The 12,366-nt window shown below is 43.8% G+C and overlaps 1 protein-coding gene across 1 annotated transcript; it reads right to left on the bottom strand.

Annotated features, from left to right (window-relative positions):
* Nucleotides 1-1,462: 1,462 nt before the first annotated feature.
* Nucleotides 1,463-3,168, bottom strand: LOC100383884 (uncharacterized). Its single transcript, NM_001176511.1, has 2 exons — nt 2,058-3,168; nt 1,463-1,766 (listed from the first exon to the last, which is right to left on the bottom strand). Exons 1-2 carry the CDS (start codon nt 2,892-2,894, stop codon nt 1,677-1,679), a joined length of 927 nt encoding a protein of 308 aa, NP_001169982.1. The 5' UTR covers nt 2,895-3,168; the 3' UTR covers nt 1,463-1,676.
* Nucleotides 3,169-12,366: the final 9,198 nt, after the last annotated feature.

The following is a 12,366-nucleotide window of genomic DNA, read 5'->3' as shown; positions in this document are numbered from 1 at the left end:
TCTACCAAATTCAGGTGTTACCTTTTGCATCTCTAGAATCAAGTTAATTAGGAGAGAGGTTAATTATTTATTGTCAAAATAATGTAAGTCATGAATTGTTGCATCATGCTGAGTCTAAAATATTATTTGAATTGATGCACATGTTTAATTTAGTTTGAATTTGAAACTTGGTTTGAATTTAATTGAAACCCCTAGAAAAAATAAAATAGAAAAGACACTAATTTTTTTCTAGAAATAGAAAAACTCATTTTGGCCCAAAACAGACTAGCCGGTCCAACCCCCGCGCACGCTCTCTTACTCTCTCATTTCATTAAATTGATGCATATCTCGCGCGCGCTCTTACTCTCTCATTTCTTTGAATTGATGCACATCTTTCAATCTAGAAAAAAAAACAGTTCCAACGACACATCACTTTACAAAATTTAACAAATATTTATAGGACATCTCTTGAAGTGTCAGAAATATATTACACCTTGTTGGGCTGCTCTATCTGTCGCAGTGGAACTAGCTAGCAAGGCCACAACAGCCGGTCTTCATCCATGTCCCATGGCATGTGGCCTTCCTCCAATCCTAAAGCGCCACATGTCTTTGTTAGTGATATGAGGCTTTTATTGTTGAAGCTTAATCTGTATTGATTCACGCCGCTTTTCTGTTACCATTAACGTTTGCGTTACAACTATTTCGAATAAACGGTTATTTCGAGATAAACCTTACTTCTGATAAAGCAATGTTTTCGTATGAATACCCGTTTGAAGGAAACATTACTTTATCTCGTGGCAGCTGCACTGGGTACACACGCGTAGATATATGTAGGGGCACTGTCAGCTAGGAGTGTTCCACGATGTCATACATTGCCGATATTTTTCTTGTCAAATCTAGACGTGGCAGTGCACTCCACAGCAAAAAAGAAAGAGGAGCAGAGCGCCATTTGTCAATCAATGCTAAAGGAGAGTGAGATTAACAACTAATCCACGGTTATTATAACCATCCCGTGAAAACGTCACGGGAAAGAAAACGTTACAAGTGCTACCTGCATTTCGTCTGTCTCCGAAAACGATCCATGGTACTTTATCTGTTTCTTTTAAGTTGTCGCTGGATAGTTAAACTGTATACTGTCTAGCGACAACTAAAATGAAACGGAGAAAGTAACTAACCTCTGCGTGTATTTCTAATTCTTCGCCAGATGGAAGCCTCCTGCTGCTGCCCTCCTCCTCCCGTGCAACTAGGTACGGGTTTGAAAACCAACGGAAGATTTTGTCTCTTTGACATGAGAGGTATCACATGTTTTGTGCGCTGGCATGACCTATGGTATTGCCCTCCGTCCCAGTCAGTTTCTTCATTGTTATTGCCGTCTCCTTTGACAATGTCGTATCACATTTAGCCATTGTTCGATTATTTTTATTATACATGGAATGGATTAGAATTAGAAAAATTAAGTAGATATTTGACTTATTTAAAATTTAAATTCACTCAATCTATATAGATAGAGAGCGAACTGAACAAAAATCTTATACAGAAAGAACGTGTGGTACGATGGATGGGGTCCCGTGCGTAGGTTACTCCAAAGTCGAAGGTAGCATACATTAGAGACTTTTTTCGCTACATGGGTTGCAGAGCCTCCACGTCCACGCACCACAGGTTGCATTGCGATTTGGTGCTTCCGATAATTTATTCATTTATTCAGTAGCGTTGGCACCTGGCGGTCGTGACCGACCGAACTTGTAGCTCCACGGAGTAATCTGCTCGAAACTCCTACGGATGCTTGCCTGCATGCCAACATACAATTGCGTGTGCGTCATATCACGTGAACCAAAAAAAACAATGGACAAGATGCGTCATATATTATTTTCATGTTTGTGCTGAAAATTATTTCTCTGTCCTACAACGGCTTGGCTAGGATTTGCAGAACACTGGTGGCGGGTGCGGCGGCTACTTTTCTTTGTTTGGTGTAGTCGTTTGTCTTTTCCCCAATAAATAATCCAGAAATTGAATAGAGCATGCTGCGCACAAGGAAAGCTGAGCTGAGCTGAGCTGAGCAGAAACGACGGCGTACGTACCCAGAGGTTAGACGTGGTGACGCTGGGGAGGCTCCGGTTCCTCCTAAGCCTCGTGATCCTCACCGACCCCCTCGGAGGCGAGCCGCCGTCCTCCTCCGAGGAGACCTCGCGCCCGTCGGCGCAGGGCTTCCCGCGACCGTGCTCGTCGCCGCCGAAGCAGGTGGACACAGACGACGAGGAGGAGGACGACGCCGGCGAGCACCACGGGGCGTCGGGCCCCGCCGCGTCGCGCTCGTGGTCGTCGCCGTGTCTGCTCTTGCCGCTTGCCGGCGCCGGAGCCGGCGCGGGCTTGCTCCAGGTCCGAGAGAAGAGTCCCACGCCGGCGCTCGGCGTCCTCCGGAAGGCGCCGCCGCTGCGGAACCACCTCGGCGGCGGCCTCCTGCTGCCGTCGCCGGCGCAGCCGTAGTAGTAGGGGCCCTGGAGCACGGCCTTCGGGGACGGAAGCAGCGGGGTGTCCGCCGCCGCGAACGACGCCACCTGCTGCAGCCGCGGGGGCAGCTTCAGCGGCACGGGGACGGGGCGCGCCTGGTCGTCGTGCTGTTCGTCGTCGCCGCCGCCGCCGCCGCCTTCGGGAACGGGGCCGGCGTTGGTGGCGGCCGGAGCCGCGGCGGTGGGCGGCGGCGGCGCCTTGGGCTTCCCGGGCGCCTCCTCCCAGAGGAACGGCACGGTGACGGGCGAGCGGCGCGGCGGCGTGTCCGGCGGGCCGCCCGGGAACGCCGCGCCGAAGCCCAGGTCGGCCACCCGCGACCGCGAGCGCGCACGCACGGCGAGCAGCGCGGGCGGCGGCGGAAGGGGCGCCGGCTTCCTGCACGGCGTCGCCGGAGCGTCCGCTTTCATGGCTTGGTGTATGGAGTTCTGGACGACAGTGGCGCTCCGCACTCTGTCTGGCAGTGGTATCGTGCGCACTCTCTGCGCTGTGTTGGACTTGGATGGCTATAATAAAGCTCGCGGACGGTCGCAGGCGGGCGCGGTGAGTGGAGCACGGAGACGTACGCGTCTGCGTCTGCGACACGGTAGATGCAGTGGCGGTGGAGGAGACGGGAGTGGCCGAAGAAGCGGAGGGGAGGGAGGGAGGGAGCGGGGGAGAGGAGCGTGTCCGAAGGCGTGATCGTGACCGGTGACCCTCCAGGCCGGCCTCGGCCTCCCTGATAAATGGAAGCCGCGATACGCCGTGACGGCATGCGCTCGCGATTACAGCTGGGGTCCCGTCCAATCCCGCTCTGCAATACCAATTCGCAACCGACCGACCCAGGAATAGGATGGCTGGCTGGCTGGCTGGCTGGACAAAGACGGGAGGAACCCGGACTGGGAACGCGGCCGGCCCCGGACCCGAAGTCTGTAGCCAGTCCGTTGCCAGAAGGCTGAAGGCGCGCGGTTGCGTTGCACGAGCGATGCATGAAAGAAACGACCCTGCAATGCATTGCATGCGTGGCGGTGCGTTGCGCGCCTGCTGTCGCGTCCGCCGAGTGTAGATGTAGCCACGCTACCACCGTGATCCGCGACTGGTAACGACCGAAAAAAAATGTTGATAGGCTATGAACTCCATTTTGCTAGAAGATTCCTATTTTTCAAAGGAAACAATTAACTAATTTTCAATGAAAATGAGGATAGCAAACTAGCCTTTAATTTAAAATTGTAGCAGCAGTTTGTTAAAAATGAGGATCCGCGAGTGGTTTATTTACAGCCAGAAAAGGAACAGCTCGACCATGATCACTTAACCAAGATTTTTCCCCTGCATCACCGGTCCTATCGCACACTTTATGGTTAGTTTGGGAACTTCATTAATTCATATTTTTCCAAAAAAAATGATCTAATATTTTTTAGTAAAAAAAAGCCTTGGAAAATTAATTAGCATTTACTGACATTCAGTCCTTCGATACAAAGGGTCTCATTATCACCGAAGAAGAAGTGCAATGGATGTGATTCAAGAGGGCTATCCGTGAATACATTTTATTTTTTTATATAACTTATCGGTTATGTAACAAGAATGCTAATATTTTATATGGTGCTCATTGGCGTGACATTTGGCACTATTAGATGGGGTTATTGGTTAAAGGTTTCTTAGAGCAAAATTATAGAGGTTACTGCTATAGACAGCTTAGAATAAGAGGATTTCTCACACTCTTTGTTTTGGTCTTCTCCTTGTTCTACGGTAAAAGCTGTGAAATTTTGAAATAAATGTAATAAATACAATTGTCTGGGGCGAGCCAAAGAATCAAAATCTAGAGAGGACATGTTCGTTTACTCTGGAATGGTTTTATTGGAACCCTTTTGGCTGTGATGACAAGTTTACTTGTATTATTAATTAGCTGGAACAGTTTCTGACCTCAGTCCAACCTAACTGAACTGGGCCTAAGCAATATTGATTTCACCATAAAAGAATCTTAGGTGCCGTTTGGTTCACATATTTGTAACGTAATGGGTAACTGATAACGTTAAATCATGTTTGTTTTAGTCCAACCGTAATTAGATACCACACTAAAATTTAATACCAGCCTATTCAAATTTGTTACCGCCAGTAATCGAGCGTAAACCATTACCATTACCATTTGCGTTACATTTCTTGAACCAAACAACACCTTAATCATATGAGGTACGCTTAGTTTGGTGCAAACTATTTTTTCCACTCCGAGGTATCCTTTTGTAGCTAGCAATCATATTAGGTGATTGGATAATACATTGACTTTTTTATATACCAAAAAGAAAAACCGCGTCCACTTTAAAGTACTCCCTACACGGCTACACACACACACACGAATGAGTGCATTTCAGCATTTGTCGAGTTTCTAATATGGCTGGATCCATTTGCTGTGTTTATGTCAGCACTAATTGTCTTTCTCCCGATAGAACATCCAAATAAAATACCAGGTGCCATGTGCTACAATACAAAGGGGGTGTTTGGTTGCTCCTGCTAAAGTTTAGCCCGGGTCACATCAAACGTTTGACTTTTAAATAGGAGTATGAAATATAGACCCAACCAACTGGACTAGATTCGTCTCGTCTTTTAATCTTCGGCTGACAAATTAGTTTTATAATCCGACTACATTTAATACCCGGAACAGAGGTTCAAACATTCGATGGGACTAGAGATGGCAATGGGTAAAAACCCGTTGGGTATTACTTGCCCAAACCCGTACCCGCGAAGAAAAAATACGCCCGCTAAAAAACCCATACCCATGACGGGTATAAAATTTTGCCCAAACCCATACCCATGCGGGTTTCGGGTACCCAACGGGTTTCCCATACCCACTAACATCAACATAAAAAATAATTCATCATGTAAATGACAATCAATACATTAATAAGCTAGTATAAAAGCAACAAGTGATAACTAATTTTAGCCTAAAAATTGTTACATGAAGTTTATTTCAATTAGAACATATTCAATTAATAATATTATGAGACATATTTATAAGGAATGTTGATTTTAAGGCGGGTTTTAAAAACCCATGGGTTTGCGGGTATGGGTAGTGGAAGAACAAACCCATGCCCACGTACCCGTTGGGTTTCCATTTGAACCCATTAACAAACCCATGGGTAGAGAAATTGACCCAAAGTCATACCCTAATAGAGTAAAAACCCACCGGGTTTCGGGTAGCGGGTACCCATTGCCATCTCTAGATGGGACAGTGACTAAATTTTAGTTTGGGGTAACCAAACACCCTGAAACTATACAGAGGTCCCTGTCAATTCATCAGCAAATACACAGCTCTGCCGTTGCCTTGTTTCCTACGCCGATCGGCAACCAAATGGCGCACATCGTCCACGGCGCAACCTCCCCCTCGGAGAATTTTGGCACCACGTGACGTGACGACGTGCGCGCCCCCTGCTTTACCGTTTCCATTTCCCACCCGGGCCCGTCCCGTCAAAACCTCGCTCCCGGCCTTCGTTTTCATCGGCATGGCTGGGGCTGGCTGACCCGTTCTCGGATGGATGGCGCCAGGTTCCTTTGCCGTTGCCTACACGCCGGGGATATGCTCAATGGTAGCAGCCTCGCAAATCACGCTCACTAGCTCGACTAGCTGGAAATATGGGCCAGACAATTAAGGCTACCACGAGTACAGTCTAAAAACAAGAGTCTAAAGTACGGCCACGGTCCAAAGGTGAACCTGAGTCTGACATCAAATTTTAGCCCGTTAGGCCCTAGCATGGCCCGCACACATAAGTCGGATTTGGGACAGCACGACCCAATAAAGCTCGTACTGTCTAATTTCTTTAATTTAGTAAGCTATAAACTTTATATTATTGTAATATTTTAACTTTATGTGGTCAAATAATACTAGCACTGTTTAATATCTTCAATGTAGTAATCTATAGACTTTATTTGGTTGTACCATTTGGATTTTATGTGGTTTCAATATAGGGTATGGGCTGGGGTTGGGCCGATAATCCAACGAAAGCAAGGCGTGATTTAGGTCCTGTTTAGGATAGCTCCAGCTCTAGAAAATTTAGTGGAGTTAGTGGAACAGTTCATTAGATGCCCCAGAAAATCGTAGAGCTGGACCGTAAGCTTCTACAAGATATTTAGATAAATTAGTTTATTTATTATTTAAATTAAAATATATTTAAAAATATTTAAATTAATATTATAAACTATAGCTTCACATTGGAGCTGAAAACTAGAGTCATCCTAAACACCCCTTAGAACTAAACTAAACTATTTTTTCTATTTATTAGACTGACACGACACGACCTAAAAATATTTTAAACTATCTTAGCCCAAGCCTATTCGTCCGGAAGCAAGTAAGATGGGCTCAGACCGATAAAGTCATGCAGCTCATAGTGGCCCGACCAGGTCAATTCTCAGCACTAGCTCGGACGGCACTGTCTCAGGCTCTCAGCCGTGGAAAACAAAACCGTGGTTTTGGTACAACGACATCCGTGTTTGGTGTTTACTGTGTTTCTTTTAATTTTAGGATCGCGATATTGATGACTAGTGAATGAACCAACGCCTGCTTTCACAAATGTGGTCACTGTTGAAATAGTAGATAGTGTCTACATTAAAGCCAGAGCACAGGTCTCTTGACAATGTCACAAACTAATATATACTGATCAGATTAATCAACATAAGTACAGAACCAGTGTGATATATCATAGCTCGTACACTACCCGGATTAAACAACATGACCGTAGATACTTATTATAATAGTCCCTACATTAGTTAGATCAAATAATATGAACAGAGACATTGAATCATGAGGGATGTATCTTTCGACTGCAAGGGGAAACGATGTTGCACATGGTGGAGACACTATTGTTGATGGTTGTGCAAAGTCATGCAGGAATAATAGTTCCAAGCAGCTAACGACGAATACGCTAGGACGTAGCGGATCGTTACTTGTATGTAAGACGTCATGAAAGCTTAGAGCAACCACGCGAAGAACCCTTCCTCAAAAATCTTATTTGTCCACTCGTGATGCAGGATCACAAGGACTAGGGTTTCGGTGTCCGCCGCTCTCCGAGAAGCCGGTGTATGCAAATGTCAGGATGGATAAGCAACATAGAAGAGAGAAGAGGAAAAAAAATATTGACTATCTTAGAATTTTCAAAACCAGAAAATCCCAATAGTATTTTTTGGTATGTCTTCCCAGAATGATTGGTGTACATATACAGGGAGTAAAAATCCTTCCTCCATATCAACTAGCAAAACAATACTAATTGATGATGCACCTTTCACCTCTACTTATAGCTTAAACATCAATACCCATTAGAAAACACATGTCTTGGGCCTTGGAGATTTATTATAATTTCTATATATGGGCTTAGGGGTGACTAGATCATATAGTTTTTTTTAATAATTTTCTACCAGTGTTTGCCTTCTTCCAGTATTATGTATATATCAATGTTTTAATAGAATTGTTAAGTTGAACATTTGTCTAGAGTTTCAAGTTATACCAATCCACAACTTGAATAATAAATTATGACTTGAATTGCATGTTCTTTTGCGGATAAGTTTTACTAAAGTCAAACTAGTACCCGATTATCGATAGCTTTCTCCATGGAGCATATATGTCATACTCCATGTTCTCTTCAATAGAATACTAGAGATCGTCCAAGTGACATAGACTGCAACATTTGATAGTTGGGCACATATAGGTATGTTCATTTAAGGAATCTCTGTAGGTGAAAGTGCATTCATCCCTTTTGTGAGTTTTGGTGATTTGGATAACAACACATTTAAAGGTCTAACGAGTTTGCTAAGTGTTGAACAGGAAATCCAGTATGATGAACATACTTGAATAGTGTATAATGATCAGTGAACAAAGGTTCAACACGAGGTTATATAACCAATGAGACAATGCAAATGGATATAATATGATCTCTATATTGGTTTGAATATATGGACAAGACCTGAGAAATCACTACATACATATGACCAGAATAGAGGACAAAGTGATTTAGAGGATTGGTCAAGCCAAAGAGAATAAGATATGAGGAATCGTGAATTGGCTTGACCATATTACTATCAGTCCATATATGCTTCTATGAGAATCAAACTAGAGCTTGATTGATCTTAACGGTTATATCTAGAAGACATTCAAGCAAGGTTCACAATATTGAAGAAATGATTCTCTCAATGGTTGATCAATATGATGTGACTCAAGAATGGCTTGATAGGGTGAAGATAGCAAGGAAAGGGCTTCGAGGAACTAAGCGAAGGTGAAGGCCAAGCGACGGCTTGTAGACCGAGGTACCATGGCTAAGGTGAAGAAGAGAGTACTTGCACTAAGTCGATGAACTAATCAGCTATGAAGAGTTATAACATGTTGATGCATCAGTAAGGTGACTTGAAGCCATGATTTGAACTCATATAAGGTGATATGGTACAAGTCACAGGGTTTGATTTGAGTTTGCTTCAAAAGGTGAGACAAAGATGTTTATGATCCTTATGAAGCAATGCCATGGAGAAATCACACAAGAGACACCAATGACTCAAGGAGTTTACTTCATTATATTTTATTTAACTTGAGTATAGGAATCGTCGTACTATAAAGGGGGATCCAAAAAGAAGGTTGGTGTTTGCCAAAGCTCAAACCTCTCTATTCAAAAGCTATTTTTGAAAAGCAAAAATCTCTTTAACGTTCGATGGTTGACCGTGGTTAGGGTTGAGAAACCTAGAGTGTTCTTGCTGAAAAGCAGCTGAACTTCTTCAACTGCAGCTGAGCTTTCCAGCTGAACTTGACTTCAGCTGAGTTGAGCTTCTTCAGCTACAGCTGAGCTTTTCAGCTGAGCTGAACTTCAGCTGAGTTGAGCTTTCTCAACTTCAGCTGTGAACCTCTTTGACCATACACCAGCTGAACTTGCCTCCGGGCAGTTGAGCTGGGGTTTTCTCTCCTAAACTCACTGGTCAAGACCGGTTGAACTGGTCCTGAGGGGCAGTTCAGCTGGTCTCTGACCCCTCTGACCTCTGATCTGCAGTCTGCCAGTCAGACTGGCAAACAGGTCGCCAGGAGCTGTCAGGGGCGGTTCAACCGCCCCCCTGGGCGGTTCAACCGGTGTTGGTCAACTTTGACCAGTCTGCGGTCAGTCTGCGCGTCAGTCTGCCAGTCAGACTGGCAGACAGGCTGCCAGGCCTGCCAGGGGCGGTTCAACCGCCCTAGGGGGCGGTTCAACCGGTCTCAGGCAGAAAAATCTGCCCAACGGCTAGTTTTGAGCTCCATCTATATATACTACCTCCTACCTCTCTCCCCAAAGTAGTGAGCACGATTTGAACTCCATTTCTAACCCAAGAAACACCTCCCTCTCCCTCACACACATCTCTTGCCTCTCCCATTTCAAATCTTTAGAGAGGAATCTTTGAGTGAGCTTGAGAGCTGCGGTTTTTGTGCTCCATCTCTAAATCTCTCTTGCTCTTCTTCATTCGAGCTTTGGTACTACATCGAGTTCTTTGTGGATTCATTACTCTTGGAGCTTCTAGCTCCTAGACGACTAGGTGTCTCTTGTGAGTCTCCAAATCTTGTGGAAGACCACAAGAAAGTTTGTATTACCCGCTCGTTTGAGCAAATATTATTGTGTGGGCTTGACCTTTGTGGTCGGCAAAGGGAGGATTAGGGTTGAAAGAGACCCGGCTCTTTGTGGGCGCCTCAACGAGGAAGTAGGGCACCTTTTGTGGTGTGACCGAACCTCGAGATAAATCTTGTGTATCTTGTGTTCTTGCTCATTGTGTTTGTTAGTGTTCTTCGTTCTCTCACCATTCCGTGGAAGATTGTTTATATCTTTTTGGTGTGTGGATTTTGAGAAGTGCCCTTCTCTGATCTACTACTTTGAACCCTGTGGATCATTTAGAACATCTCATTTCCAAAGTTAACTGGGTGAATTTCGAGATCAATTCAGTTTTACCCAGTTTGCTTCTAGTTTTTTGTTGAAAAAGTTTTAACTTGCCTATTCACCCCCTCTAGGCAACTTTCAGTGGGATATCACCTTCGCTTGTTATTCGCTGATACCAGCCTTAGAGCGCCTCATAACTCTAAGAGTAATGCATCTTCACTTAGACAAGGTTATATATTACTCTCCTAAGTTTACTAATAGCTTGTTCTTCCTAGGTCCTTAGTCACTAGATCTCTAATAAAAGATGCTAGGTTACTACTAATATAAACTCGCATGGGTCTTATACCCATCTCTAATTGGCCTATATATAAAAGTAGAACTGAGAGTTCTAGTTGAACTTGGTTAAAGTGATATGCATCCTATTATGTATGTATTTGATATATAATCTTATCTAGTACAACACGAGATAATATTTATATAACCGTCCCCTTCTTGGATTATAAAATGAGTGACGAGACGTCTTGAGAGGGCAGATCATAAAGAGTAACCACCAAATAGAGGACGCATGTATTATCTCGCAATGAGAGCCAGAATCTGTCTAAATATTCGTGTCATATGTGCATTTACCCTAAATTCTCGATATCGTCTTATAGTCAAAGTTGTCCAGTTTCAGTATTTTAATGGTTGCAAATGTCTTATTCTTTTGGGTACAATGGCTAAAACCGAACTAGTTCGATAGCCAAAAGCCCCAATTGACTTCTTTACTGGAGATTTGCAATCTCGATTAGATGCTTCTAGGTTACCGGGTTTTGTTGATTGCTACCGGTTTTCTTTCGAAGGCATGAAAATCATCTTGGGAGCTGTTATTAAATACGTTTGAAGAACACTCGATGTACCTTATTTTGTTGAGGGGTGGATAGGGATCACGAGGGGATATATGGTGATGAATCTTCTTGTTATTTAAAATTGAATAGGAATGAAATTCCTCACCATGAATCCCCTCATGCTACATATGGCCACATATAGTCATAAAAAATAATGGGACCATAAAATCCACAGGATGTCAACGTTTTTTTCTATTTTATTTCCACTTATTACGTGAGTTACACGTGAAATCACTCTAAGTATCCAAGTTTCAACATAATCAATACTTCACTTTACTATTTTTATGTGGGAACTTGAGATTATCTTCTATTAAATGTTTATTAGTATTAATTTACTTGCAATTTCGTGGTCGAACAAGAATATTTTATGATAACCAATTAATGCATTATCCGACAAGTATCCGATATTCGATCAAATAATATCCGTATCCGTCACTTATCCGCCCGGATAAATATCCGGTCCCTGTATCCGTATCCGTCCCGTTTCTAACTATCCGTATCCGATTCCGAATCCGTTTTAAATACATTAGGGTAGGATACAGGATGAACTACTATCCGTCCGTATCCGCCCGTTTTCACCCCTAGCTACATGTCCATCAAATCAGTCTTGAGTGTGCAGTAACTCATGGTCATTTAGGTAATCTATTAATTACGGAAGAGGGTAGTTTAGATGCATGTATGGAGGTGTATTTGGGTTAGAAGCAAATCAGGTTCGGTGGACATATATACTCTCATACAAAGTCGATGATGGGATGTTTTGCCCCTTTGTGTAAACTATATTTGTTAAGGGTGTGTTCGTTTGTTCCGGAATTGTGACCTAGAATCAATCCAACCAGGAATACTTATGTAATTTGTATAGGCTTTGATCACCTGGAACCGTTCCTGCCCCCAATCCTGAACAAACGAACGCAGCCTAAGCCATCTCTTAGAGCATGAAGTCCAAAAAGTGGTACTAGTACAGTATCTGATTAATACTACTAACATTGGCGTTAGAACGTTTAGGCCTTGTTTGGGAGGGCTCTGGCTTCTCTGAAAATAGCTCTGGCTCCGGCTTCTCTGAAAGACGAGCTCCTCTGCAGGAGCCGTGTCTTTTTTTAAAAATCGTTTGGCAAAACGGCTTCTTGTATATTTTTTTATTTTATGTATGAGACAAAGGA

The sequence above is a fragment of the Zea mays genome, chromosome 3 (genome assembly GCF_902167145.1).
Source record: "Zea mays cultivar B73 chromosome 3, Zm-B73-REFERENCE-NAM-5.0, whole genome shotgun sequence".
NCBI classification, from domain to species: Eukaryota; Viridiplantae; Streptophyta; class Magnoliopsida; order Poales; family Poaceae; genus Zea; species Zea mays.
Note: the sequence above shows the minus strand (reverse complement) of the source record. Positions and strands in the feature narration are given on the sequence as shown.

Bases quoted from the DNA above. Each gene is read 5' to 3' on its own strand.
- LOC100383884 (NM_001176511.1), bottom strand. From the start codon at position 2,894: ATGAAAGCGGACGCTCCGGCGACGCCGTGCAGGAAGCCGGCGCCCCTT. The intron at 1,767-2,057 runs GTACGTACGCCG...GTTGGCATGCAG, and splicing joins TCACCACGTCTAACCTCTGG to GCAAGCATCCGTAGGAGTTT.